This window comes from Dendrobates tinctorius, unplaced genomic scaffold (assembly GCF_039654945.1).
Source record: "Dendrobates tinctorius isolate UK_male_01 unplaced genomic scaffold, ASM3965494v1 ptg000232l, whole genome shotgun sequence".
In the NCBI taxonomy this organism is placed as follows: domain Eukaryota; kingdom Metazoa; phylum Chordata; class Amphibia; order Anura; family Dendrobatidae; genus Dendrobates; species Dendrobates tinctorius.
The window spans coordinates 2223425-2247705 of record NW_027361899.1 but is presented as its reverse complement, the minus strand read 5'-3'; the positions used below and the strand labels follow the sequence as shown (position 1 = coordinate 2247705).

At 51.2% G+C, this 24281-nt stretch overlaps 1 protein-coding gene across 4 annotated transcripts; it reads left to right on the top strand.

Moving 5' to 3' along the window:
• Window positions 1–223: 223 nt before the first annotated feature.
• On the top strand, window positions 224–23898 carry AARS2 (alanyl-tRNA synthetase 2, mitochondrial). Of its 4 annotated transcripts, none has more exons than XR_012222644.1 (22): window positions 224–495; window positions 3779–3967; window positions 8003–8148; window positions 8238–8429; window positions 8517–8661; window positions 8732–8877; window positions 8986–9094; window positions 9172–9210; window positions 9346–9457; window positions 9530–9657; window positions 9757–9904; window positions 9980–10149; window positions 10225–10338; window positions 10429–10569; window positions 18533–18670; window positions 18837–18946; window positions 19161–19269; window positions 19979–20101; window positions 21135–21245; window positions 22219–22352; window positions 22456–22566; window positions 22990–23027. XR_012222644.1 is itself a non-coding variant. In XM_073556248.1 (22 exons), the coding sequence occupies exons 1-22, from the start codon at window positions 280–282 to the stop codon at window positions 23164–23166; spliced, it is 2961 nt and encodes a 986-aa protein (XP_073412349.1). In that variant the 5' UTR covers window positions 224–279; the 3' UTR covers window positions 23167–23898. The 4 variants fall into 4 exon arrangements, 3 of the variants coding, with proteins under 3 accessions (XP_073412349.1, XP_073412350.1, XP_073412351.1); XM_073556248.1 differs by having other exon boundaries at window positions 22266–22352; window positions 22990–23898; XM_073556249.1 differs by lacking the exons at window positions 19979–20101; window positions 21135–21245 and having other exon boundaries at window positions 22266–22352; window positions 22990–23898.
• The last annotated feature ends 383 nt before the right edge of the window (window positions 23899–24281 follow it).

Sequence of the window (24281 nt, the reverse complement as noted above, 5' to 3'; positions counted from 1 at the left end):
TAAGGAGCCCTCACATGGCGCCAGCAACTTATCAGTTACGGTTCTCACAAAATGGCAGAAGAATAAAAATAAAAGCATAAAAATTAAAAGTGGCTGTGGTGGGTTCAAGATGGAGAATCCCTTGAAGGAAAGGCTGCTGCTTGTTCTGTGATATACTAATAAAGCTTCACAATACAAAATCCATAAGCTTGACACGCCAGGATACTGCTCATGCGCACAAAAAGCCGGAAGTGACCGCGGACCCCGTCTCCCAGGCCCTGCGCCCTTGCCATCCGTAAGATGGCGGCTCCCTCGCGGCTGCTCCAGTGCTTGACAGCCCGTGTGGCGCGCAGCCGCCGGGCTCTGTCCTCCGCCTCCTCCCCGTCCTCGGCTGCCGTCCGCCGCACGTTCTTGCGCTACTTCGAGGAGCAGCGTGCCCACCGGCGCGTCCCGTCCTCCTCCGTGCGGCCGCGGGGAGACCCCAGCCTGCTGTTTGTAAACGCAGGCATGAACCAGGTGAGCTCACACATGGCTGACGGCTGTGGGGCGGAGTCACTGAGGTGATTGACAGTAGGGGGCGTGGCCCTGACCGGACTGGAGTAACCGCTCGCCCCCGGATACCGGACGGCGCTGCTGACAATCACCCCCCCGGGGTCAGGCCGCGCCGGCGGACAGGGGCGATTGTCCCAGACCGCATTCTCATAGCTGGTGTTTCATCACGGGGCCTTTGTGCCATTTTCAGGTGTCTGGACAGTTGGAAAACTATATCTCCCAGCATGCCCTTAAAGGGGGTTCCCATCTCCGAGATCCTATCCCAGTATGTAGTAGGTGTAGTAATATTAGCCAATCCCTCCCGTTACACATGTAGTGTAGTTCTCCTGATTAGCTGTGGCCTCATGTAAACGTACTGTAGATATGCAGAAAGAGACGTCCACCACATCTATAATCTGAGCAGCGGAGCATCCTGATCTGTGGAGTGTCCTGAGCGGTGGAGCGTCCTGAGCGGCGGAGCGGGGCGTCCTGAGCGGCGGAGCGGGGCGTCCTGAGCGGTGGAGCGTCCTGAGCGGCGGAGCGGGGCGTCCTGAGCGGTGGAGCGGGGCGTCCTGAGCGGCGGAGCGGGGCGTCCTGAGCGGTGGAGCGGGGGCGTCCTGAGCTGCGGGGCGTCCTGAGCGGTGGAGCGTCCTGAGCGGTGGAGCGGGGGCGTCCTGAGCTGCGGGGCGTCCTGAGCGGTGGAGCGGGGCGTCCTGAGCGGTGGAGCGGGGCGTCCTGAGCGGTGGAGCGGGGCGTCCTGAGCGGTGGAGCGGGGGCGTCCTGAGCTGCGGGGCGTCCTGAGCGGTGGAGCGGGGCGTCCTGAGCGGTGGAGCGGGGCGTCCTGAGTGGTGGAGCGGGGCGTCCTGAGCGGTGGAGCGGGGCCCGGGATGAGGAGCACGTGTGCGATCACCTGTATTGGAGCAGTATGAGGGCGAGTGGCGGCTCAGCTAAATCATGTACATATTAAAGGCCAGCAGTAAAGTGCATTGGTCCTGCCATGTCTGCACATGAGGAAAGCGACAAAGTGAATCAGAAGAACTGTACTACATTTCCAATTAACTGTAGGTATTTGCTGATATTATTACACCTACTACATATTGGAGATGGGAATATCCCTTTAAGGTTTGCAGCTCCTGAGCCGTGCTGGGAGTTGTAGTTTCCCTAAGTCAGTGCAGGGCCCTAAGTGACTGCTACTGGCGATGTGGGGTGCACGACACTGGGGACCCTGCACTGACTTTAGGGTACAACAGACTGTGACCCTCCGTGCCCCTGATACTGGACCGTGCGGGGTCTGTGCCCCAAGGAGCTGGATGTCATGGAATAATATTGTGGAGAAAGGGAGAAATGGCGGCCGAGTCTCCAGGTGCCGCACAGCCAGTCATACCGTTTCCTTCTCGCTCTGCATAAGCAGCAAACAGCAGCACTCAGTATGATCGTATACTTAGCATCTTGTCCTCTTGGTTTCTGCCTGTGCAGAGCGCAGCAGCACATCAGTCACCTGCACTGCTGCGCTCTGTGATCGGACCTGCTGTGAGCGGAGCTTGTTCTTCCGCCGCTCAGTGAGGATTTCTGGAAGGAGCAATCTGTGACTGTGAGGAGGCGCCCTCACAATGTGGCCCCCAGGGAACGCCACTGTGGCCCCTGGCCATCACTTGTACATGTGGACGAGCAGTGAGGCGCTCAGACCGCTGAGACCCCCGGGATCGTAGTACAGCTGTGCAGGAGAGGTGGGGGTGATGTCCTATAGTAATGTATATTATGTAAAAGGTAAAACCCCCAGGGGCTGCAGTGTGGTCTACACAGGGTTAAAGGGGTTGTCCACTACTAGGACAACCCCGTGATCTAAATGTTGGCCCCTGATAAAATAAAAAACCCTATACTCGCGTCCCGTGCTGGCGCCATTCCCACGGTGTCGGCACTCGTGGTCTGAGCTGTGACGTGACCCCGGCACCCAATCAGAGCTGGCGTCATGGTCTCCGCCTTCGTACAGATTGAATATGAGGAGGCGGTCCGGGCTGCTGCTGATCTCTGACTTCCTCTTCATGTTCAGTCTGTGTGAAGGCGGAGACAGTGATGCCAGCGCTGATTGGGTGCCGGGGTCACATGTCACAGCACCGCATCACAGCATCGGACCGCGAGTGCCGACACCGTGGGAATGGCTCCGGCACAGGAGGCGAGTATAGGGGTTTTTTATTTTGTCGGGGGCAAACATGTAGTTCAAGAAGGTGTTATCTTAGTTGTGGACAACCCCGTTACCTGTAATGGCCGGCCCAGACTAGGGAGGAGGAACTGAGAGTGTCACGTTCAGTTAGACAAAGTGGTGAAGTGACAGCAGTGGTCACAGGCAATAGGCTGCTAGGGACAACGTGAGCCGGTTATTGGGGGCAGTGCATTGGACCCTTCCATGCAAATCCGTCTGTTGGCCTGGGAGCCTAGAGATGGACGTCGGGCCCTTAGTTGCACTCAACCAGCGGTGCTGCAGGGAAAGAGGGACTCAAACCCTCAGAGGCGGCAGGTGCTGGAATCTGGGTGCACGGCTTGTGGTGGAGAAGAGTTCCTAGTGCTAGAGGAGTTAGCAAGAGGGGTGCTCCACCCAGACCAAGGGCCAGGGCTGAAGCTATGCCCGGTACCTGTGGGAAAGATGGCTGCCTGTTAGGCCCCATCCTATCCCCTTCAGTGTCCTCTGGATTGTTTGCTGCAAAAGTTCTGGAAGATCAAAGCCTGAAGCCAGTGGAGGCCTATGGGCCACAAGGAAGTGTGAGCCCCCCACACACAGCAGCACACCGGAGCGGGGCACAGTGTTCCTGTAGATTGTCAGGGCGTGCAGAAGCAGCAGCCCGCCCACAACTCCCTCGATCAGGCACCTTACAGCTGTACAGTGTGGCACATGAGGGTCCGCGCAGCCCCATATGCGGGCCGAGGAGGTTAGAAGCTGCTCTCCAACTGTGAGAGACCAAGTCCACCAGTCAGGAGCAAAATTACTGCAGCGATCTAAAGGGAAACCCCCGGGCCACGCTGTGTGGATTTTAGTGTCCTGTTTCTGCCCATTCCTCCCAGCAGCCTCACTGGTGTTGCTAGGACTGTGCCCATCTCCCCAGACTTGGGGGCTGGCACGGATCATACTTATCTCACTGGCCATGCCTCATGATGAAGAGGGGTCGGCTCCTTCAAGGGTCCCATTGTCCTGTGCAGAAGAGGTGGTCATTCTGCCCTGTAGGGGACTTCCTGGTGGTCAAGGAGTCATTATATGTTGTGTTTTATCCTCCAGTTTAAGCCCATATTCCTGGGTAACGCAGACCCCCGGAGCGAGATGGCGCAGTACCGCAGGGTAGTGAACAGCCAGAAGTGTGTGCGAGCTGGGGGGAAGCACAACGACCTGGAGGACGTGGGCCGAGACGTCTATCACCACACCTTCTTCGAGATGCTGGGAAACTGGTCATTTGGAGATTACTTCAAGGTATAAAAACTAAAGCCCCCCCCCCCCCCGCACCTGAAGCCAGAACATACTGGATATCTGCCCTGTGTTATATCTGATCCCACCACATACTGGATACCAGCCCATGTTATATCTGATCCCACCACATACTGGATATCAGCTCGTGTTATATCTGATCCCACCACATACTGGATATCTGCCCTCTTATATCTGATCCCACCACATACTGGATATCAGCCCATGTTATATCTGATCCCACCACATACTGGATATCTGCCCTGTGTTATATCTGATCCCACCACATACTGGATATCAGCCCGTGTTATATCTGATCCCACCACATACTGGATATCTGCCCTGTGTTATATCTGATCCCACCACATACTGGATATCAGCCCATGTTATATCTGATCCCACCACATACTGGATATCAGCTCGTGTTATATCTGATCCCACCACATACTGGATATCAGCCCGTGTTATATCTGATCCCACCACATACTGGATATCAGCCCGTGTTATATCTGATCCCACCACATACTGGATATCAGCTCGTGTTATATCTGATCCCACCACATACTGGATATCAGCCCGTGTTAGATCTGATCCCACCACATACTGGATATCAGCCCGTGTTAGATCTGATCCCACCACATACTGGATATCAGCCCGTGTTAGATCTGATCCCACCACATACTGGATATCAGCCCGTGTTAGATCTGATCCCACCACATACTGGATATCTGCCCTCTTATATCTGATCCCACCACATACTGGATATCAGCCCGTGTTATATCTGATCCCACCACATACTGGATATCTGCCCTGTGTTATACAGTGGGGAAAAAAAGTATTTAGTCAGTCAGCAATAGTGCAAGTTCCACCACTTAAAAAGATGAGAGGCGTCTGTAATTTACATCATAGGTAGACCTCAACTATGGGAGACAAACTGAGAAAAAAAAATCCAGAAAATCACATTGTCTGTTTTTTTTTCATTTTATTTGCATATTATGGTGGAAAATAAGTATTTGGTCAGAAACAAGCAATCAAGATTTCTGGCTCTCACAGACCTGTAACTTCTTTAAGAGTCTCCTCTTTCCTCCACTCATTACCTGTAGTAATGGCACCTGTTTAAACTTGTTATCAGTATAAAAAGACACCTGTGCACACCCTCAAACAGTCTGGCTCCAAACTCCACTATGGTGAAGACCAAAGAGCTGTCAAAGGACACCAGAAACAAAATTGTAGCCCTGCACCAGGCTGGGAAGACTGAATCTGCAATAGCCAACCAGCTTGGAGTGAAGAAATCAACTGTGGGAGCAATAATTAGAAAATGGAAGACATACAAGACCACTGATAATCTCCCTCGATCTGGTGCTCCACGCAAAATCCCACCCCGTGGGGTCAGAATGATCACAAGAACGGTGAGCAAAAATCCCAGAACCACGCGGGGGGACCTAGTGAATGAACTGCAGAGAGCTGGGACCAATGTAACAAGGCCTACCATAAGTAACACACTACGCCACCATGGACTCAGATCCTGCAGTGCCAGACGTGTCCCACTGCTTAAGCCTGTACATGTCCGGGCCCGTCTGAAGTTTGCTAGAGAGCATTTGGATGATCCAGAGGAGTTTTGGGAGAATGTCCTATGGTCTGATGAAACCAAACTGGAACTGTTTGGTAGAAACACAACTTGTCGTGTTTGGAGGAAAAAGAATACTGAGTTGCATCCATCAAACACCATACCTACTGTAAAGCATGGTGGTGGAAACATCATGCTTTGGGGCTGTTTCTCTGCAAAGGGCCCAGGACGACTGATCCGGGTACATGAAAGAATGAATGGGGCCATGTATCGTGAGATTTTGAGTGCAAACCTCCTTCCATCAGCAAGGGCATTGATGATGAAACGTGGCTGGGTCTTTCAACATGACAATGATCCAAAGCACACCGCCAGGGCAATGAAGGAGTGGCTTCGTAAGAAGCATTTCAAGGTCCTGGAGTGGCCTAGCCAGTCTCCAGATCTCAACCCTATAGAAAACCTTTGGAGGGAGTTGAAAGTCCGTGTTGCCAAGCGAAAAGCCAAAAACATCACTGCTCTAGAGGAGATCTGCATGGAGGAATGGGCCAACATACCAACAACAGTGTGTGGCAACCTTGTGAAGACTTACAGAAAACGTTTGACCTCTGTCATTGCCAACAAAGGATATATCACAAAGTATTGAGATGAAATTTTGTTTCTGACCAAATACTTATTTTCCACCATAATATGCAAATAAAATGAAAAAAAAAACAGACAATGTGATTTTCTGGATTTTTTTTTCTCAGTTTGTCTCCCATAGTTGAGGTCTACCTATGATGTAAATTACAGACGCCTCTCATCTTTTTAAGTGGTGGAACTTGCACTATTGCTGACTGACTAAATACTTTTTTTCCCCACTGTATCTGATCCCACCACATACTGGATATCTGCCCGTGTTATATCTGATCCCACCACATACTGGATATCTGCCCATTGTATATCTGATCCCACCACATACTGGATATCTGCCCGTGTTATATCTGATCCCACCACTTACTGGATATCATCCTGTGTTATATCTGATCCCATCACATACTGGATATCAGCCCATGTTATATCTGATCCCACCACATACTGGATATTGTCCTGTGTTATATCTGATCCCACCACATACAGGATATCGTCCCGTGTTATATCTGATCCCTCCACATACTGGATATCATCCTGTGTTATATCTGATCCCTCCACATACAGGATATCGTCCCGTGTTATATCTGATCCCTCCACATACTGGATATCATCCTGTGTTATATCTGATCCCACCACATACTGGATATCTGTCCCGTGTTATATCTGATCCCACCACATACTGGATATCTGTCCCGTGTTATATCTGATCCCACCACATACTAGATATCTGTCCCGTGTTATATCTGATCCCACCACATACTAGATATCATCCCGTGTTATATCTAATCCCATCACATACTGGATTTCGTCCCGTGTTATATCTGATCCCATCATATACTGGATATCATCCTGTGTTATATCTGATCCCTCCACATACTGGATATTGTCCTGTGTTATATCTGATCCCACCACATACTGGATATCTGTCCCGTGTTATATCTGATCCCACCACATACTGGATATCTGTCCCGTGTTATATCTGATCCCACCACATACTAGATATCTGTCCCGTGTTATATCTGATCCCACCACATACTAGATATCATCCCGTGTTATATCTAATCCCATCACATACTGGATTTCGTCCCGTGTTATATCTGATCCCATCATATACTGGATATCATCCTGTGTTATATCTGATCCCTCCACATACTGGATATCATCCTGTGTTATATCTGATCCCACCACATACTGGATATCTGTCCCGTGTTATATCTGATCCCACCACATACTGGATATCTGTCCCGTGTTATATCTGATCCCACCACATACTAGATATCTGTCCCGTGTTATATCTGATCCCACCACATACTAGATATCTGTCCCGTGTTATATCTGATCCCACCACATACTAGATATCATCCCGTGTTATATCTAATCCCATCACATACTGGATTTCGTCCCGTGTTATATCTGATCCCATCATATACTGGATATCATCCTGTGTTATATCTGATCCCTCCACATACTGGATATTGTCCTGTGTTATATCTGATCCCACCACATACTGGATATCTGTCCCGTGTTATATCTGATCCCACCACATACTGGATATCTGTCCCGTGTTATATCTGATCCCACCACATACTGGATATCTGTCCCGTGTTATATCTGATCCCACCACGTACTGGATATCTGCCCGTGTTATATCTGATCCCAACACTTACTGGATATCGTCCTGTGTTATATCTGATCCCATCACATACTGGATATCTGTCCCGTGTTATATCTGATCACACCACATACTAAATATCAACCCGTGTTATATCTGATCCCATCACATACTGGATATCGTCCCGTGCCCGCCGTGTGGCTGAATCTGGAGTCATCCCATATTTCTCCTGTAGGTAGAAGCTTGCTTTATGGCCTGGGAGCTGCTGACGCGCGGTTACGGGATCCCGCCTGAGCGCCTCTATGTCACCTACTTTCGAGGGGACCCGGATCTCGGCCTCTCTGCTGATGAGGAAACCCGGGAGATCTGGCTGAGCCTGGGGTAAGTGCCGCCGGATACTAATGACATGGCAGTACGACCAGGAGCTTCAGCACCAAGGGTGACTCCCATCATCTGCGTCTCCCTTTCAGTCTTCCTCCGGAGCGGATCCTGCCATTTGGCCTAAAGGAAAACTTCTGGGAAATGGGGGACACGGGCCCCTGCGGGCCCTGCACAGAGATTCATTACGATCATGTTGGAGGGCGAAACGCTGCAGCTCTGGTGAACCAGGATAGTCCCGACGTGGTGGAGATCTGGAACCTGGTGTTCATGCAGTATGACAGGTGGGTGGTGAGTATCCAGAGCGAGGTCCTGGGGTACCTGCGGGATCTGCTGATCTAGAGCCCCCGCGCTCCTGTCACTTTGTGCAGAGAGACAGACGGACGTCTCCGGCCGCTGCCGCAGTGCCACGTGGACACCGGGATGGGACTGGAGAGATTGGTCACCATCCTTCAAGGGAAACGCTCCAACTACGGCACGGACCTGTTCATACCCATCCTGAGGGCCATCGAGAGGGTGAGGGCCTCAGGTCATAGTCTCGGTCGTTCTTTGTGTGACCTGAACTGATGGTCGTCTCTCTCCTCAGGGCTCGCAGGCCCCTCCGTACCAGGGGAAGGTGGGTGTGGAGGACGTCCACCACGTGGACATGGCGTATCGTGTGGTGGCCGATCACATCAGGACTCTGGCTGTGTGCATCGCTGACGGCGTGTACCCCGGGATGTCAGGAGCCGAGTAAGCGCTGACATAAGTATACCTGTATCCCCACATTCTGAGGCCATCCCCCGTCCTCCGCCACGTCCGGTGTCGCCCCCTTGTGATCGCGGCTTCTCCTCTCCCCAGACTCGTGTTGCGCCGCATTCTGCGCCGAGCCGTGCGCTTCTCCTCCGAGATCCTCTGCGCTTCCCCCGGCTTCTTGTCTTCCTTGGTTCCCACCGTGGTGCAGGTTTTGGTGAGTGGAGACCCTCGAGCCTGACGCCGTCACTACCCTGACATCTGGCATCTCATCTCTGTATGATTATCTTACAGGGGGCCGCGTATCCGGAACTGGAGCGCGAGAAATCCCAGGTGGGTGACACTGCAGACACCTGGTGACACGTGAGATCTAGGATATGCCTGAAGTGATGGGTCCTGTGCTCACAGCTGCGGGGTCGTTACATTGTATCGTGGCTCTTTGTGATGCGTCTTTTGCGCTGATTTCAGATTATGAGGATCCTGAATGAGAACGAGGAGGCGTTTCTGGTCTCTCTCCAGCGGGGGCGCCATATCATCGACCGCACCGTTCAGCGAGGTGGTGCCACCAGGACGTTCCCAGGTGAGTGATGTGATGGCGGTGGAGGGTAGCGTTTGGCGTCCTGCGCTCTCGTGACGCCTGCTTTCTCCGCAGTGGACGTGGCGTGGTCTCTGCACAGGAACCTGGGATTCCCGCTGGATCTCATCGCGCTGATTCTGCAGGAGAGGGGGCTGTCCCTGGATATGGCGGCTCTGGAGCGGCTGGCGGAGGAGGAGGCCCAGGTCAGTGGCCCGGCATGTGTGCGGCTTTCTCATAGACGTGACTTGATTGCCATTTCCATAGTCTCCATGTGCCGCCATGTTTTTTGCATTCTTTTTTAGATGAGGATTCGAAACCTCCATGCGGACGGCGCCCCGACCCGGCAGCAGCTGGACGTGCACTCTCTGACGGAGCTGCAGCGCAGGGGGGTCCCTGCCACCAGCGATTCACCGAAGTACAAGTACAGGCTGGGGGCCGACGGCCGATACGGTAAGATGGCCGCCAGTTCACCGGTCAGAGGCTGCTCCTGATTGGACTGTCATCATGTGACCGTGTCCTCCGCAGAGTTCCCTCCCTGTGAGGCCGCCGTCCTCGCGCTGTGCCAGGACCAGTCTCTGCTCTCACAGGTGGATGGAGGTCAGCGCTGTGCCGCCATCCTGGACCGCACCTGCTACTACGCGGAGCAGGGGGGGCAGAGCTGTGACGTGGGGTACTTCATGCGGGAAGGGGAGCAGGTGAGGGACGTCTGGCTGCGTTACCCGGTGCTCGTCCTTCTGCCCCATCATATTACAGCTGTGTCCCTCCTACAGGACGTCCTGTTCCCGGTGGAGTCCGTGCATGTGGCAGGAGGATACGTGGTGCATGAGATCACCGCCGCAGAGCCGCTGAGGGTGGGGGACCGCCTGATCCTGCACCTGGACCAGGTATTACATCAGCAGGGCATCTGAGACTGCACTACAACTCCCAGAATGCAGTGCAGCTGTCAGGTCAGTGATGTTTTCTCTCCTCTCTAGGGCCATCGGCTGGCATGTATGGTGAATCACAGCGCCACCCACCTGCTGAATTATGCCCTGCGGCAGGTCCTAGGCGAGGGCACAGCTCAACGAGGCTCACATGTCACCGCACAACACCTGCGCTTTGATGTCAGCGTCACGGTAAGGCCCAGCGCACACTCCAGTCACACACTGTGGTGTCGGGATCTCGGTGAGGCTCGGTGCGCACTCCGGTCACACACTGTGATGTTGGGATCTCGGTGCACACGCCGGTCACACACTGTGATGTCGGGATCTCGGTGAGGCTCGATGCACACTCTGGTCACACACTGTGATGTCGGGATCTCGGTGCACACGCCGGTCACACACTGTGATGTCGGGATCTCGGTGAGGCTCGATGCACACTCTGGTCACACACTGTGATGTCGGGATCTCGGTGCACACGCCGGTCACACACTGTGATGTCGGGATCTCGGTGAGGCTCGATGCACACTCTGGTCACACACTGTGATGTCGGGATCTCGGTGCACACGCCGGTCACACACTGTGATGTCGGGATCTCGGTGCACACGCCGGTCACACACTGTGATGTCGGGATCTCGGTGAGGCTCGGTGCGCACTCCGGTCACACACTGTGATGTTGGGATCTCGGTGCACACGCCGGTCACACACTGTGATGTCGGGATCTCGGTGAGGCTCGGTGCGCACTCCGGTCACACACTGTGATGTTGGGATCTCGGTGCACACGCCGGTCACACACTGTGATGTCGGGATCTCGGTGAGGCTCGATGCACACTCTGGTCACACACTGTGATGTCGGGATCTCGGTGCACACGCCGGTCACACACTGTGATGTCGGGATCTCGGTGAGGCTCGATGCACACTCTGGTCACACACTGTGATGTCGGGATCTCGGTGCACACGCCGGTCACACACTGTGATGTCGGGATCTCGGTGCACACGCCGGTCACACACTGTGATGTCGGGATCTCGGTGAGGCTCGGTGCACACTCTGGTCACACACTGTGGTGTCGGGGGGTCTCGGTGAGGCTCGATGCATACTCTGGTCACACACTGTGATGTCGGTATCTCGGTGAGGCTCGGTGCACACTCTGGTCACACACTGTGGTGTCGGGGGTCTCGGTGAGGCTCGATGCATACTCTGGTCACACACTGATGTCGGGATCTCGGTGAGGCTCGATGCATACTCTGGTCACACACTGTGATGTCGGGATCTCGGTGAGGCTCGATGCACACTCTGGTCACACTGTGGTGTCGGGGGTCTCGGTGAGGCTCGATGCATACTCTGGTCACACACTGATGTCGGGATCTCGGTGAGGCTCGATGCATACTCTGGTCACACACTGTGATGTCGGGATCTCGGTGAGGCTCGGTGCACACTCTGGTCACACACTGTGATGTCGGGATCTCGGTGAGGCTCGATGCACACTCTGGTCACACACTGTGGCGTCGGGGGTCTCGGTGAGGCTCGGTGCACACTCCAGTCACACACTGTGATGTCGGGATCTCGGTGAGGCTCGGTGCACACTCTGGTCACACACTGTGATGTCGGGATCTCGGTGAGGCTCGGTGCACATTCTGGTCACACACTGTGATGGTGGGGTGTCTCGGTGAGGCTCGATGCATACTCTGGTCACACACTGTGATGTCGGGGGGTCTCGGAGCACACGCCGGTCACACTCTGTAATGTCGAGAGTCTCGGTGCACACGCCGGTCACACACTGTGATGTCGGGGTCTCTATGAGGCTCAATGCACACTCTGTTCACACACTGTGATGTCGGGGGTCTCGGAGCACACGCCGGTCACACACTGTGATGTCGAGAGTCTTGGTGAGGCTCGGTGCACACGCCGGTCACACACTGTGAATGTCGGGGGTCTCTGAGGCTCGGTGCACACTCTGTTCACACACTGTGATGTCGGGGGTCTCGGTGCACACGCCTGTTACACATTGATGTTGGGGTTCTCGGTGAGGCTCGGTGCACACTCTGTTCACACACTGTGATGTTGGGGGTCTCGGTGCACACGCCGGTCACACTGTGATGTCTGGGGTCTCGGTGCACACGCCTGTTACACACTGTGATGTCGGGGGTCTCGGTGAGGCTCGGTGCACACGCCGGTCACACACTGTGAAGTCGGGGGTCTCGATGAGGCTCAGTGCACACGCCTGTTACACACTGATGTCGGGGGTCTCGGTGAGGCTCGGTGCACACTCCGTTCACACACTGTGATGTCGGGGGTCTCGGTGCACACGCCTGTTACCAGGGCGGGTTTTAGGCAAAGTGGGGCCCTGGGCAAAAGTTTAAAATGGGGCCCCAAATGCTGACACATTGCACATTACACAGAAGCATTTCACTTCCCATATATACACGTCCCATAGTCCTCCATATAATAGTGTGCCCCATAGTCCTCCATATAGTATAATACACTCCTCATAGTCCTCCATATATTAAAATACACTGCCCAGTCCTCCATATAGTATAATACACTCCTCATAGTCCTCCATATAGTATAATGCACCGCCATAGTCATCCTTGTAGTACAATTCACTTCCCATAGTATAATGCACCCCATAGTTCTTCATATAATGTATTCCCCATAGTCCTCAAAACAGTTAATGCAGCCCACATATAGTATAATGCAGCCACCCCATAGAGTATAATGCAGCACCGCCATAAAATATAATTTAACCCCCATAGAAGATAATGCAGCTACCCCACAGAATATAATGTAACCCCGCTATAGAATATGACAGCCCCCTCAGAGTATATTGCAGCCCCCCATAGAATATAATGCAGCCCCTGATATAGTATAATGTAGCCCCCTCATGGAATACTATGTAGCCCCCCTAATAAAGTATGATGAAGCCCCCATACAATATAATCTAGCTCCCATAGAATATAATGCAGCCCCCCATAGAATAAAATGTAGCCTCCTCATAGTATAATGTAGCCAACTCGTAGAGTATGATACAATCACCCCTATAGAATATAATATAATAATGTACCCCTCATATTATATAACACAGCCTCCCCATAGAATATAATGTAAAATGTACCCCCCATGGTATATAACAGCCGCATAGTATATAGCCCAGCCGCATAGTATATAGCCCAGCCCCACATGGTATACAGCACAGCACAACATGGTATATAGCGCCCAGCCACACATGGTATATAGCGCCCAGCACCACATGGTATATAGCCCAGCCACACATGGAATATAGCGCCCAGCACCACATGGTTTATAGCCCAGCCACACATGGTATATAGCGCCCAGCACCACATGGCATATAGCACCCAGCACCACATGGTATATAGCCCAGCCACACATAGTATATATAGCGCCCAGCACCACATGGTATATAGCACCCATCACCACATGGTATATAGCGCCCAGCACCACATGATATATATAGCGCCCAGAACCACATGGTATATAGCACCCAGCACCACATGATATATATAGCGCCCAGCATCACATGGTATATAGCACCCAGCACCACATGATATATATAGCGCCCAGCACCACATGGTATATAGCACCCAGCACCACATGATATATATAGCACCCAGCACCACATGATATATATAGCGCCCAGCATCACATGGTATATAGCGCCCAGCATCACATGGTATATAGCACCCAGCACCACATGGTATATATAGCGCCCAGCACCACATGATATATATAGCGCCCAGCACCACATGGTATATAGCAACCAGCACCACATGATATATATAGCGCCCAGCACCACATGATATATATAGCGCCCAGCACCACATGGTATATAGCGCCCAGCACCACATGGTATATAGCGCCCAGCACCACATGGTATATAGCGCCCAGCACCACATGGTATATAACGCCCAGCACCACATGATATATATAGCGCCCAGCACCACATGGTATATAGCAACCAGCACCACATGATATATATAGCGCCCAGCACCACATGGTATATAGCACCCAGCACCACATGATATATATATATATAGCGCCCAGCACCACATGATATATATAGTGCCCAGCACCACATGATATATATAGCGCCCAGCACCACGTGATATATATAGCGCCCAGCACCACATGATATATATAGCGCCCAGCACCACATGATATATATAGCGCCCAGCACCACATGATATATATATAGCGCCCAGCACCACATGATAGATATAGCGCCCAGCACCACATGATATATATAGCGCCCAGCACCACATGATATATATAGCGCCCAGCACCACATGATATATATAGCGCCCAGCACCACATGATATATATAGCGCCCAGCACCACATGATATATATAGCGCCCAGCACCACATGATATATATAGCGCCCAGCACCACATGATATATATAGCGCCCAGCACCACATGATATATATAGCGCCCAGCACCACATGATATATATATAGCGCCCAGCACCACATGATAGATATAGCGCCCAGCACCACATGATATATATAGCGCCCAGCACCACATGATAGATATAGCGCCCAGCACCACATGATATATATAGCGCCCAGCACCACATGATATATATAGCGCCCAGCACCACATGATATATATAGCGCCCAGCACCACATGATATATATAGCGCCCAGCACCACATGATATATATAGCGCCCAGCACCACATGATATATATAGCGCCCAGCACCACATGATATATATAGCGCCCAGCACCACATGATATATATAGCGCCCAGCACCACATGATATATATAGCGCCCAGCACCACATGATATATATAGCGTCCAGCACCACATGATATATATATAGCGCCCAGCACCACATGATAGATATAGCGCCCAGCACCACATGATAGATATAGCGCCCAGCACCACATGATAGATATAGCGCCCAGCACCACATGATATATATAGCGCCCAGCACCACATGATATATATAGCGCCCAGCACCACATTATATATAGCGCCCAGCACCACATGATATATATAGCGCCCAGCACCACATGATATATATAGCGCCCAGCACCACATGATATATATAGCGCCCAGCACCACATGATATATATAGCGCCCAGCACCACATGATATATATAGCGCCCAGCACCACATGGTATATAGCGCCCAGCACCACATGGTATATAGCGCCCAGCACCACATGGTATATAGCGCCCAGCACCACAAGGTATATAGCGCCCAGCACCACATGGTATATAGCGCCCAGCACCACATGGTATATAGCGCCCAGCATCACATGGTATATAGCGCCCAGCATCACATGGTATATAGCGCCCAGCACCACATGATATATATAGCGCCCAGCACCACATGATATATATAGCGCCCAGCACCACATGATATATATAGCGCCCAGCACCACATGATATATATAGCGCCCAGCACCACATGGTATATAGCGCCCAGCACCACATGGTATATAGCGCCCAGCACCACATGGTATATAGTGCCCAGCACCACATGGTATGTAGCGCCCAGCACCACATGGTATATAGCGCCCAGCACCACATGGTATATAGCGCCCAGCACCACATGATATATATATAGCGCCCAGCACCACATGATATATATATAGCGCCCAGCACCACATGATATATATATAGCGCCCAGCACCACATGGTATATATATAGCGCCCAGCACCACATGATATATATATAGCGCCCAGCACCACATGATATATATATAGCGCCCAGCACCACATGGTATATATATAGCGCCCAGCACCACATGGTATATAGCGCCCAGCATCACATGGTATATAGCGCCCAGCACCACATGATATATATAGCGCCCAGCACCACATGATATATATAGCGCCCAGCACCACATGATATATATAGCGCCCAGCACCACATGATATATATAGCGCCCAGCACCACATGATATATATAGCGCCCAGCACCACATGATATATATATAGCGCCCAGCACCACATGATATATATAGCGCCCAGCACCACATGATATATATAGCGCCCAGCACCACATGGTATATAGCGCCCAGCACCACATGGTATATAGCGCCCAGCACCACATGGTATATAGCGCCCAGCACCACATGGTATATAGCGCCCAGCACCACATGGTATATAGCGCCCAGCACCACATGGTATATAGCGCCCAGCAACACATGGTATATAGCGCTCAGCACCACATGGTATATAGCGCCCAGCACCACATGATATATAGTCATGGCCAAAAGTATTGACACCCCTGCAATTCTGTCAGATAATATTCAGTTTCTTCCTGAAAATGATTGCAAACACAAATTCTTTGGTATTATTATCTTCATTTAATTTGTCTTAAATGAAAAAACACAAAAGAGAATGAAGCAAAAAGCAAAACATTGATCATTTCACACAAAACTCCAAAAATGGGCCGGACAAAAGTATTGGCACCCTCAGCACAACCTTTAGCCAAAATAACTGCGACCAACCGCTTCCGGTAACCATCAATGAGTTTCTTATAATGCTCTGCTGGAATTTTAGACCATTCTTCTTTGGCAAACTGCTCCAGGTCCCTGATATTTGAAGGGAGCCTTCTCCAAACTGCCATTTTTAGATCTCTCCACAGGTGTTCTATGGGATTCAGGTCTGGACTCATTGCTGGCCACCTTAGAAGTCTCCAGTGCTTTCTCTCAAACCATTTTCTAGTGCTTTTTGAAGTGTGTTTTGGGTTATTGTCCTGCTGGAAGACCCTTGACTTCTGAGGTAGACCCAGCTTTCTCACACTGGGCTCTAAATTATGCTGCAAAATTTGTTGGTAGTCTTCTGACTTCATAATGCCATGCACACGGTCAAGCAGTCCAGTGCCAGAGGCAGCAAAGCAACCCCAAAACATCAGGGAACCTCCGCCATGTTTGACTGTAGGGATCGTGTTCTTTTCTTTGAATGCCTCTTTTTTCTCCTGTAAACGCTATGTTGATGCCTTTGCCCAAAAAGCTCTACTTTTGTCTCATCTGACCAGAGAACATTCTTCCAAAATGTTTTAGGCTTTTTCAGGTAAGTTTTGGCAAACTCCAGCCTGGCTTTTTTGTGTCTCAGGGTAAGAAGTGGGGTCTTCCTGGGTCTCCTACCATACAGTCCCTTTTCATTCAGACGCCGACGGATAGTACGGGTTGACACTGTTGTACCCTCGGACTGCAGGGCAGCTTGAACTTGTTTGGATGTTAGTCGAGGTTCTTTATCCAACATCCGCACAATCTTGCGTTGAAATCTCTTGTCAATTTTTCTTTTCCGTCCACATCTAGGGAGGTTAGCCACAGTGCCATGGGCTTTACACTTCTTGATGACACTGCGCACGGTAGACACAGAACATTCAGGTCTTTGGAGATGGACTTGTAGCCTTGAGATTGCTCATGCTTCCTCACAATTTGGTTTCTCAAGTCCTCAGACAGTTCTTTGGTCTTCTTTCTTTTCTCCATGCTCAATGTGGTACACACAAGGACACAGGACAGAGGTTGGGTCAACTTTAATCCATGTCAACTGGCTGCAAGTGTGATTTAGTTATTGCCAACACCTGTTAGGTGCCACAGGTAAGTTACAGGTGCTGTTAATTACACAAATTAGAGAAGCATCACATGATTTTTCGAACAGTGCCAATACTTTTGTCCACCCTCTTTTTTATGTTTGGTGTGGAATTATATCCAATTTGGCTTTAGGACAATTCTTTTTGTGTTTTTTCATTTAAGACAAATTAAATGAAGATAATAATACCAAAGAATTTGTGTTTGCAATCATTTTCAGGAAGAAACTGAGTATTATCTGACAGAATTGCAGGGGTGTCAATACTTTTGGCCATGACTGTATAGCCCCCCCCACCGAGAATGGCCCCACAGTCCAGCACACACAACGATATATTAATTAAAAAAAATTATCCTCACCTCCTCCTCGTGCCTGCGCTGCTCCCAGCGCCTGCTCCTAACACCGGCCCTGCCTGTTACACTCTGTGATGTCGGGGGCCTCGGTGAGGCTCGGTGCACAAGCCTGCTGCACACTGTTTGCCGATGTAGATTACATTTTGGATTATAAGCCCCCGCAGTCTGTACAGAATCGGGGTCTCGGGGGCTGCCCCATAGTGACAGGATAGCGGGTAATACTGGTGAGCTTCTCTTTTAGGGTCCGGTCAGTGGTCTGCAGCTGCAGGAGGTGGAGAAGCTGCTGCAGGATCTGATTGCACAAGACCAGGAGATTGACACGGCGCACATCCCTCTTGCTGACGCCAGATGTATCGCGGGTCTGAGGACCGTGGATGAGGTGAATATATATATATACTGCTTCGTCTGACTACCCCCCCCCCCCCCAATCTCTGTGCGCCGGTTGGGTGGCATTGTTGTCCACCATATGGGGATGCCTGCTTCATGGATACTGGGGTCCTTTAGGAGAGAGCTGCAGGGGTTAATAGTCTCTCCCTTCCCCCCAGGTGTACCCGGATCCTGTCCGCGTGGTCTCGGTTGGGGTCCCCGTGGAGAAGCTGATGAGTCGGAGCTGTCGGGCCGGTCTGCAGACGTCTGTGGAGCTCTGCTGCGGCACGTGAGCAATCTCCCTACACCTCCCCCTTGTCTGTGGATCGTCCCCCTCGTGCCCACCTCAAACGGTGCCCCCCGATGTATCCTGACACTCAGTGCCATTATCCCCCCATTGCATCACCATTTCCATGGGGTGTTAGAGTAGACGGCCCCTGTAAGGGGGATGTGACAGTCAGCTGATAGCCCCCCGTCTGCGTCACCTCCTCCTCTGCCCCCAGACACCTGCTCAGGACGGGGACCATCGAAGATCTGGTGATCATCAACGAAAAACCGCTGGTGAAAGGGATCGTGCGACTCATCGCAGTGACCGGAGAGGAGGCCAGGCAGGTGGGTGACAAGCCGAGGGCAGGGACAGAATGCTGCAGTCACCTCCAGAGCAGCATTCACTGTTCTTATACTGCAGTCACCTCCAGAGCTGCATTTACTGTTCTCATACTGCAGTCACCTCCAGAATAGCATTTATTGTTCTTATACTGCAATCACCTCCAGAGCAGCATTCACCATTATTATACTAGTCACTTCCAGAGCAGCATTCACAATTCTTATACTCCTATCACCTCCAGAGCAGCGTTCACCGTTCTTATTCTCCAGTCACCTCCAGAGCATCATTCAGCATTATTATACTAGTCACTTCCAGAGCAGCATGCACAGTTCTTATACTCCAGTCACCTCCAGACCAGCATTCAGCATTCTTATTCTCCAGTCATCTCCAGAGCAGCATTCAGCATTCTTTTGCTCCAGTCCCACCTGCAGCTATATAAACAATTATTAGGCTGCATTCACCCTTCTAATGACTGAGACATTTGTGGACCAACACATTGCTAATTTGTCAGGGAAGATCCCATAATGCTTTGCATCCGGCTGCATTGCATTGTGTAGGCACCAGCAGAGGGCAGCAGTGGGATCAGGAGAGGAGCCGTACCTGCAGCTCTAGGTGTGACTGGAGGGGAAGCCACAGCTCAGAAATTAGGAAAAACTGCATCACATGAGGACGATCACAAGTGCACGACTCTCGTGTAATTATGGCGATCCGCAGGCGCGAGAGACGGGGCAGGTGCTATGCAAGGAGGTGGAGTCTGTCAGCGAGCGCATGAAGACGAGGCCGGCCTCCATGAGTGAAGCCCAGCAGCTCTCCCGGGACATCGGGCTCCTGAGACACGTGAGTGGGGTGCGGGGGCTGAGGCGGGGGCTGGGGGGGCTGTTATCACCGATGTCACCGCCGCAGGATGTGTTGTCAGTGTGGGGGAGATGTTCTTAGAGAGGACTGGACACAATGTGACGGCGGCTGCAGGGAGGAAAACTTCTGTTTTATTTCACTTCTGCGATCTGGAAATATTAGTAAATCACAGTATTTGGCACCTAATGAGTTAACACCCAAGTAACTTTAGTTAACTCCCGACTGTTTTCAGTAGGGGCGTGGCCTTCCTCCCTGTACAACACTAACCAATCATAATCAGGCAGCAACATAGAGGTGCACAAGGACCTGTGATGTCATCAGGGTCACATGACCGGACTCCACAGGTCCTGGCAGCCGGAATGTGCAGCTTAAATAAGCTCTGAAGATGCATCAAACAGTGAGGAGCTCTGACCGCTGCTTAATATTTCCTTTCTCTGCTGTGCCATGCTTCTTTAGGGCTTATTTATGCTGCATGGTCCTGCTGGCAGGACCTGTGGCGTCCGGTCATGTGACCCTCATTACAGCACAAGTCCTTGTGCACCTCTATGTTGCTGCCTGCTTACAATTAGTCAATGTCATACATGGAGAAGGCCACGCCCCTACTGAAAACTATCTGATAACACCTACTTGCACCTAACTTTAGTTAACTCATTAACTTCTCAATGTGCGATAGCTAAAATCATGGGAACGGAATATTTTGTAACAACCTTTTCAGCACAGGAGATCTCTAGAGAATTGTGACTCCAGAACAGAAACACTTTATGCAAACAGGGTTCTAGGAAATTAGAGGGAGGTAATGCAAAGTCTAAAATCTGCGACTATAGAGCAGAAAAGTGATGCCCACCCAGGTCAGGACTCTGCGGCTCAGGACTCTCCCAATCGGTTCCGATCACTGAACCCCAAACTGTGCATGTTCCTCTCCCCAGGGGAAAGCGCCTACTCTATTTACATAAATAATATAATGTAACACGAACAGTGCGGCCCCATAATGATGGTTTATGGTTGCTTTTTTCAGAGTGTTGACAGTGCCCCCATGCCGCAGTGGCAGAGGAAGGAACTGCAAACATCACTCAAGTTTTTGCTGAGATCTGCTAACACAGCCGCTCGCAAGGTGGAAGAGCGACAGGTGAGGACAGCGGCCGGATTACCAGTTCCTATAGTCTGCACTATTGCCCGCATCTGCAGAATAGTGAGTGCAGCTCTGAAGTATAATACAGGATGTAACTCAGGATCAGTAATGTATGTACACAGTGACTGCACCAGCAGAATAGTGAGTGCAGCTCTGGAGTATAATACAGGATGTAACTCAGGATCAGTAATGTAATGTATGTACACAGTGACTGCACCAGCAGAATAGTGAGTGCAGCTCTGGGGTATAATACAGGATGTAACTCAAGATCAGTAATGTAATGTATGTACACAGTGACTGCACCAGCAGAATAGTGAGTGCAGCTCTGGAGTATAATACAGGATGTAACTCAGGATCAGTAATGTAATGTATGTACACAGTGACTGCACCAGCAGAATTGTGAGTGCACCTCTGGGGTATAATACAGGATATAACTCAGGATCAGTAATGTAATGTATGTACACAGTGACTGCACCAGCAGAATAGTGAGTGCAGCTCTGGGGTATAATGCAGGATGTAACTCAGGATCAGTAATGTAATGTATGTACACAGTGACTGTACTAGCAGAATAGTGAGTGCAGCTCTGGGGTATAATACAGGATGTAACTCTGGATCAGTAATGTATGTACACAGTGACTGTACCAGCAGAATAGTGAGTGCAGCTCTGGGGTATAATGCAGGATGTAACTCAGGATCAGTAATGTAATGTATGTACACAGTGACTCCACCAGCAGAATAGTGAGTGCAGCTCTGGGGTATAATACAGGATGTAACTCAGGATCAGTATGTAATGTATGTACACAGTGACTGCACCAGCAGAATAGTGAGTGCAGCTCTGGGGTATAATACAGGAAGTAACTCAGGATCAGTAATGTAATGTATGTACACAGTGACTGCACTAGCAGAATAGTGAGCGCAGCTCTGGGGTAATGTAATGTAGCTGTATATTGTGATTGTATTGTCCATGTAGGTTGCGATGGTAGTTGCCGTCTTTCCTGTATTTATTCCTTGTCTCAGGCTATGGCGATGGTTCCGAGTCTCTTGGAGAAGTTCTCCCCCCATCAGTCCCTCTTCGTGGCCTCCGTGTGTGTGGAGTCTCCTATGGTGAGTAGTTGTCAGGAGCGGCCATGTTGGTAGTCGCTGCCCTCTCCTGGCAGGATACCCATGAGCCGCACCATAGAGGTGTAATCTTCGGCGTCTCCGGCAGGTGCTGGTGAAGTTGGTGAACCAGATGTGTGCCCGGCGTCCGTCCTCCGCGGTGATGCTGCTCTGCAGACAGCGCTCCGGGGCCGTGCTGTGCGCCTGTCAGGTCCCAAAGGTGAGCGCCACCTGCTGGGCATGTGCTGGGTCATTACCGACGTCTCGCTGCCCGGCTGTCAGTGACGGTAGAAGCAACAACATCGGAAGTGTCACAGAATGGCGGTAAATGACATGTAGGAATTACGCAGAAAGCTAAGAGACCAGGCTGCCGCACGTTCCTGCGCTGATACACTGTAACAGACCAACAGTCCCGTGGAGATAGATGTGTGCTGCTGATATTTGACTGATCCATTGTAACAAACCTTCAGCTGTGTGAGCAGGACAGGTAATGTCAGCAGTGAGTGCAGACTAGAATGACCATTCACTGACAGCAAGCAGAGATTGATCCCCATGTACGTCCAGGCTTTCACTCCCGGCTCTGGGGGTCTCGCGCTTTCACTCCCGGCTCTGGGGGTCTCACGCTGTCCCTTCTCTTCTTCAGGGCTCTGTCTCTCATCTCTCTGCTCTTGATTGGGCCGCCGCCGTGTGCTCAGCAATAAAGGGTAAAGCATATGGCGGCGTGGACGTGGCTAGCGGGTGCGGGACCAGCGAGACCCTGGATGACGTCCTGCAGGCCGCCGTGCACTATGTACAGATGAAGCAACAGGAACATTCATGACTGTTGTCCAGAAGATTCCAGAAGTGGACCGTGACCCTCATCCGTTAATGACCCCGTGTGGACCTGCCCTGTCCATCGACCAGACTTCATATTGGCTCTGTGAGCTGATGCTGAAACTGCAGTCACCTGCAGAGCTGAAATCACTTTTCTGCTGTTACATTCTATATTTACTCTAGTGCTGACCGGAGCTGCATTCATAATTCTGCTGTCACTTAATGTCACATCCACAATCTTTCTTATCTCCCGTTAACTTCAGGTTGAAGGAATTTGTACGACTGCACTGAGGTCTTAGTTTTGTCGGTGTCAGCAGGGTGCTCTGTGCTTCTGGGGAGTAGCAGAAATATAAATGCAGCTCTAGATGAACAAGAATAGATATGAACCCTAGAATTGGTGAAGAAAGTTTTTGTATGTCTCCTTCATGGACTGTTATGTAATATTCAGTAGAGGAGCTATGTGTCACATTGCCACGACGGCTCTGCTGTGTCTGGGGGTAGCTGAGGCCCAGACGCAGCGACGTGCGCCCTGTGCGGATGAGGATTCTCTGTCACCGACGACAGGTCCGTTCATCTAGGATCCCGGCCATAGCCGAGGCGTCAAGCTGTGGCTGCTCTGCAGATGTCACGCTCATGGAGGGCAGGACCCCAGTCTGGGCTATGCTCCTGCTGACCACAGGGTCCGGCGTCTGTGTGTTGCTCTCCTATGGAGAAGATGCAAATAAATGCCTGCACTGTATGCAGAGTATTGTGTTATCTGGTTACTGGCGTACTGTACCTTTAAGGTGAGCCCGCTGGTCATGCTGAAGCTGAAGGTGACCATGGATGGTGCTGCTTTACTGGAGTCCAGCTGCACAGGGGGAAGGTGGAAAGTTTTCTGTGGAGTGTCCTCCACCTCGAATAAAGCCAAACGTTTCCTGAGCATCTGCTGCATGCGGAGCACTGTGGAGATAGAGCGGAGCAGTATAGAGAGCAGCCCCCAATGTGATGTGTATGACGGGTCACAGAGAGCAGCCTCCTATATACTTGAGGTTAAAGGGTAATCCAGAGAGCTGCCCCATGTGATGGTGTATGGAGCGCTGTGCAGAAGCAGAAAATCACAAATACCAAGTACACCCTCTT

What these genes read in the sequence shown, in the direction of transcription:
- AARS2 (XM_073556248.1), top strand. Translation starts at nt 280, where the DNA reads ATGGCGGCTCCCTCGCGGCTGCTCCAGTGCTTGACAGCCCGTGTGGCG. An exon ending in CATTTGGAGATTACTTCAAG is followed by an intron (nt 3,968 to 8,002) that starts GTATAAAAACTA and finishes TTTCTCCTGTAG; the next exon opens with GTAGAAGCTTGCTTTATGGC. An exon ending in TCCTGAGGGCCATCGAGAGG is followed by an intron (nt 8,662 to 8,731) that starts GTGAGGGCCTCA and finishes CTCTCTCCTCAG; the next exon opens with GGCTCGCAGGCCCCTCCGTA.